This window comes from Heteronotia binoei, chromosome 11 (assembly GCF_032191835.1).
Source record: "Heteronotia binoei isolate CCM8104 ecotype False Entrance Well chromosome 11, APGP_CSIRO_Hbin_v1, whole genome shotgun sequence".
NCBI lineage: Eukaryota > Metazoa > Chordata > Lepidosauria > Squamata > Gekkonidae > Heteronotia > Heteronotia binoei.
The window spans coordinates 50556600-50562599 of NC_083233.1; the positions used below are offsets into that span (position 1 = coordinate 50556600).

A 6000-nucleotide genomic window follows, 5' to 3' on the forward strand; every position below is an offset into this window, starting at 1 on the left:
AAAGCTGTTGGGGAGCAGTGCTGGGAATGACTTCTTCCTGGTTTCTTGGAGACTCTGTGCTAGTCAGGTCAACTGTGTTGAGCTGACTATTCAGTCTCGTGGAATAAAGCATCTCTGTATAACCATATGAGGTTGCAGAATTGCATGCTGTCCCCAAGAGAAGAAACATCCAGTTTTTCGGATTTTTTTTGTTGTTTTAAAGAAAGCAGTTGATGTTGTTGAAGAAACAGAACAACCTGCATTCAGAAGCACTGTCTGACAAGGTTTTGCATCTGCTAGGGGTGGTCGTCTAGAAATCTGCAAAGACCTTAATTCTCCCTAGAGCCCTTTTTCCTTGCCAGAAGTATATCTTATCTTATTTCTCATTTTTGAGCGAGTCCTAATCTAGTGGAGCACACAGAGTGTTCTCAAGGGTGGTAACACATAAACAGTTTTTAAAAATCCAGTCTGCCAAACAGTATTTACATATTTAAAGACACAATGACTTGCTGTTTTCCTGCCCAGCTCAGCAAACTCGATTTAGTAGATTGCAGGCTATTTTAGGAACTGGCCAGACTCAATAATATGGAAACATTTACTATTTGATTACCTGCAAGAGAGAATTTTTCAGACCTCAGTCTTGTGGATCTGATATGGATTCTAGCATTTCTCACCTTCATTGTAATAGATTTTCTTGCAAAGGCACTCATGCACAGACTTGCTCCCTATAATTTCTAGGTTTTTTATTTGTAAGCCTAAAGGGCACACTTCACATTTTGATACCTTCTTCAAAAGCGGCCAGATTGCACTTATTTTGGCTGATGCACAAGTTCTTTAGAGGACCCAAGAAGATCTGGAAGCAGATAAGGGGAAAGGCAGAGGTGTGTCTGTACTGGTGGCAGGATCTCATCTCCTTTTATCTTGTTTAGGTTTCTCCTCTGCCTCCTACTTAAAGGTCCATGTTAAAACCCACCACGGTGTTCCCCTTCCCCAGGTCTCCAGGCACCCGGAGCCCATCCCGAATGGGGGAGCAGCGTTCCACAGCATCAGGACCTATGGCATCAAAGGCAAGCGACTCCCTGCTCTGCACTTTCCGTCTCTCGGCGTAGGACTTTGTGTTGTTGGATGCTGGGCATGGGAAGGAGGAGGGGAAGAGGGAAACGGTTTGCAGAAAGCAAGTGTAAGGGTCAGCAGAGTGGAATGGTAACATTTCTCTTGGACTGCAAGTAGAAGGTTGCATGTCTGAATGCTCTTTCATAGAGAGAGAAAGAATCCTCATTACATGGAAAATACAAGCATCTCAGAAGACAACATGAGCCCTGCTGGATCCCAGCACTCTGTCATTTATAGTGGTTCTGAACATGGAAGCTCCATATTTTTACTTACGTTTAACAGCTGTTGACAGACCTCTTCTCTTCCTCCTCAATGACTTTGCCCAGTCCACAGTGCCACATATTGAGTGAAGGAATTTCATGAGTTAATTATCATTAGGTGAAGAAGGACTTTATCTAGAGGAATGATTCTGGCCTATCCCTTTCCCATTAAATATTAGGGTGTTTCTTTTTCATGTAGTGAGGGTTTTTCCCCCCCTCATGAAGGAACATTCAGACACAGAACCATACCAGTTGATGGTATTAAATAGGAAAAATAAGTACATAAAACAATTATCTGTTTTGCAAGCTGTAGCTGACAATGCTCCTGAGCAAAGGATTTTCATTTCTCCCCCTCCGTGCTTCACAGGATCTGTGGGGAAGGAAATCAATTCGCCACATTTTCTTTGAAGCAGGTGAAGCCTTGAAGTGAGAAGGCTTGAACACACAGTTGACTCTTTTGTTAAGATTACTTTGCCTGTGAGATGCCTTTTTGTAGCTGGCCTCCAGCTTCAGTAAGGCTCAAACCAGGTTCTTAGCAGTTAGCTTGTGTCTGGGTTGTGTAACATCAGACTCGTATGGCTGAGACCACCTTTATAAAATGCCTCCACAAAGAAAACAAGCTTGTCAGAGAAAAGAGTAAGCTAGGACCATTTCCTTTAACGTTTGAGGGGGGGGGGGGGATTGCATGTAGTTTTCTATGGAAGAGTTCTTTGAAGCACCTACATGTAATTGTAAACAGTACAGGCTTGATAAAGATTTAAAATACTCAGTGATAGCATTAGGCCTCAGCTTCTGGTTCTACTGGAGAAAATATTTTCAGGCTGAATGCGATGTCTACTCAGGGTTCTGTTTCAATAGTCTGCTGTGCTGTGGGCTGCCCGTGAATGTCCTGTTCAGGTGGCAGATTTTGCGTGCAGCAAAGGGCAGTGGATGGGGAGACAGATCAGAGCCCCAGGGCACAAAAACTCTGTGGAGTTCTCTGCAAGTCTCACTCAAAGGAGCTGGACCTGTGTAAGGCCATAGTAATGTTCAGTGCTGTGCCATGCAGGAATACCTCCCAATACATTGTGCCTGTAGAAAGGGGGTAACATACCATTTGCACTTTCCTCTTCAGATCTCAAATTGCATCTGGCTAAACCTTGACATCTGATTTTATTGCAGTTGTTCTGGTTTGGTTTAGATTGACTTGATTGATCTTATTTGGGACATTTTGTAGGGGAAAGTTTACAAATAGCTTTGCAGTTTGTGTACAATAGTGTTGATCAGGCTCTGTTTGCCACTGTCTGTCCTGCATGATTGCCCCTTCTACATACATACATACACCTTTATTGGCATAAGAACACGAATAGATTGCCCCTTCTGGCACTGAGTATGCTAGGAATTGCTACTCCTGTAGGAAAGCAGTGGATATTGTTGTAGAATTCTCTTTCCTAAAAAGCATTTTGTATTCTTTGTGGTGTGCCGTGCTGATGGCTGGAGGTTTGCTTCAGTATGTTGTTCGCCAGATGGACATTGGAAGAGTAGTACCATAACTTCTTGGTTCCAAACCGTGAAAAAAATCATAAAGATCAGTGTGGCTCTTCGTGTCTCTAGAGTTCTTGTCTGTGTTTTTCAAACATGGCAAAAAACCCCCCACAAAACTTTAACTTGAGACTGGAAATTAGGTTTTATATTCAAGTAACTGTAAGGGATGCATAGACAAGGGGAAGGTGGTGGGATGATAAGTGAGTAGAGCCTGAATGAAGGATACCAGCTACATTGGCTGGGGAATATGACTTGGTAATTAGGGATAGCCTCTCTGTGCATGACCCAAATGGAATAGTCCCTCTATGCATGACACTTCTTCAGGTTTTAATAGTATTATTTAATCCAGGTTATAACATACAGGTCTTTAAAAGTAGTTTTCCATTCTGATTCCAAGTTGGAGCTTCACGACTGAAGAAGACTGCCTCAAGGCAGAGAGCAGCTGTTGATTCCATAATGGGAGGCTTGCTGAACTCCTCTTGTAAACTGGTTGTGCTTTTGTTGTGTCCTGTGATTATTATACAATTTACTGGCCATTCTTACGCACAGCAGTCATTTGCACTTCAGTGCTGGGAGAAGAGACTTCCATGTGCGGCTCTGCAGTAATGAGAGACCATTTATACACAATACTCGGTGAACCTGAGATGTACACATATATAAGGGCATGGGTAAGGCATTTTATACAAATGTTGCAGGTACCTCCAGTGCCACTGCTGTTCATAATATGAAAGTAAAGAGCCAAAAGCATGCGAAATTGATGTGCATTATGGCCTAGCTTGGAAATAGCTACTTATCTACTCACCTTTGCAAGTCAAAATATCCAGGTTTGCTAGGCAGGGAAGTTCAGTCTACAAAGGACATGTGATTAAGTCAGTGGCTAGTAACAAAATGGGCTGTTGACTTTTATAAACTCATTTGTGCAAGGTGAAATAGGGTATGCATAGGTTGTAATGCTAAAGGATGCTCTTTCATGTTGCATGTTAAAGGAAGTGTAGAGTTGTCATCATTGGGGAAACAGGTGACCTCCAGTGTACTTAAAACTTGCAAGGGTCTAAAAACTTGCCTTTTCTTTCTCTCCCTAGAAGGCCAGAAATGCTCACATTCGGACCAGATTGAGAGTTCAGATTCCTATGGCGATCTCTCCGATGCCAGCGACCTCAAGACCCCTGAGAAACAAAACGCCAATGGTTCCTTCTCCTGCGACATGGTGGTCACGAAAAATAAATTGGAGTCAGAGGGAGATAAGAAGTACCCCTGTCCTGAATGTGGAAGCTTTTTCAGATCCAAGTCCTATCTCAACAAACATATACAGAAAGTTCATGTTCGCTCCCTGGGGGCCCCATTAGGGGACTTGGGCCCTGCACTAGGGTCCCCCTTTTCACCACAACAGAACATGTCTCTTCTGGAATCATTTGGGTTTCAGATTGTTCAGTCTGCATTTGCATCCTCCCTAGTGGATCCAGAGGTCGACCAGCAACCAATGGGGCCGGATGGGAAATGAAGGCCAGCTTTAACCTTAACAAAACAGCAGTCTGTTTTATGTATAATTATAAAATTATAAAATGGCTCTGAACAAGGGGGGAGGTAACAAAATCCAGTTTTGTAGCTGAGGCATTTTTAATACCCTTTAGGTTCCCTCTTTTACTTGTTCTCCTCTAAATCTTCCCTGGGTGGAGAATGTTGGTCACCTGACGATTTTCAGGGTGTCTGCATGACAATGAATTGATGATGACTTTTGGGGCTGCAATGCAGGCAGAATTTGTGCAAACCATCCAAGAGGTCTGTGGATGACCCAGCTTGGAACCAGGAAAGAATGAAAAACCACACATGCGTACACATACTGGGAGAATTTTAAAGAACTTAAGTTGATCCGGCAGAGAGAGCTAGCCTTCTTGATACCCTTGATCTTCCCTTTCTCTCTGCCCCATAACCCTTTCCTGAGATTCTCATATTAGCATCATTGTCTGCTCATAAAAACACACCCTGTGATATCTAGTAGGTAAAAGTGCCGTTGTTCTTTTTACAAAACAGAAATCAGGTTTTCTTTTTTAAAATTATTTTTGTTTTTAAAGAATGTAGATTCACATCAAAGTGGGTGCCACAGGATTGATGGGCAATGCCACCACTATCTGGCTGTCAGCAAATCCAAAATGTGTTCTTGGGACAATCCAGTGGGAATTCTCCTGCACAGTCTCCACATACAGGGGTCCTATTCATTTCAGTGGACCTTGGCAGGAGAATTTCCAGCAGATGGTGCCCCTGGTTTGTTTCTCTAATCTTCACAAACTTTCTATTGGTTTTCTGGATCTCTCTTTTTTTGTTATTATTACCTTTATGATTTTAGGACCTGTTATAGTGATTTGCCACTGAGATACCCTTTCAAGGCAATTATACAGAGAGCTCTTAAAGCAGCAGTCATATTAGGGTTAGTATTAATTTTTTTAGATGTATCATAATTAATAACTTGGCTAGTTGATTGTTTTTTAAGTCTATGGAATAAAATAGTTATGCAAAACAGAAGAAAGGAAAAAATGAATAGAAAAGGTTAAAAATAAAAAAATAACAACACTGCACACTTGGTTGGTTGATGCTGGTTTAATGCATAAAAGACCCCAGAAGATTAAATTGATCAGCGATAGGATACATTTTTCTGTACCGCCAACATGTTTAGTGCAATTAAATATATAGGGTTCACAGAGTGATTTTTTTTAAATAATTGGATTGGACTGCATTAAAGAAGTTAGAACGTTACTTTACACCCCTTCATTTTGTCTGGTTTCTAATTTGAAAAGGTATGAGGGGGGATTTTTTTAACAGTTTAAACAGTTTAGTTCCCATCTTGAAATGTTCGCATCTGAGAAGTGGGAAACAAGAAGACATTTATCACATCAACAGTCTGAAATGTTGCCTTAGGTGGGGCTTATATGAGAACTGTTGACCTGATACAGGCACATGATTTCTAAAGCATGTTCAGGAGATCAGAAGCACCCCTTGGGCTTGCTCCTCCTTCCTCTCTTCTAATCAGATTTTCCCCTCACTTTTGTTCTGTGCTAACAATTGTTATTGTTGTGCCTGCATTTAAGTTAACACTATTATTGGCATTAACTGGGGTTGGTTGAAGCAG

General features: G+C 41.8%; 1 protein-coding gene across 9 annotated transcripts in view; it reads left to right on the forward strand.

The window, feature by feature from the left end:
• The window catches only part of PATZ1 (POZ/BTB and AT hook containing zinc finger 1), a 41659-nt gene extending 36027 nt beyond the window's left edge, over positions 1-5632 (forward strand). For 4 of the 9 annotated variants that reach the window (XM_060250352.1, XM_060250349.1, XM_060250350.1 and 1 more), the window contains 2 exons: positions 909-1046; positions 3959-5632. In XM_060250352.1, coding sequence (XP_060106335.1) covers positions 909-1046; positions 3959-4377 — 557 coding nt within the window. In that variant the 3' untranslated portion in view covers positions 4378-5632. The remainder of the gene's footprint in view (positions 1-908; positions 1047-3958) is intronic. The other 5 variants (XM_060250356.1, XM_060250355.1, XM_060250357.1 and 2 more) reach the window with 3 other exon arrangements.
• Positions 5633-6000: the final 368 nt, after the last annotated feature.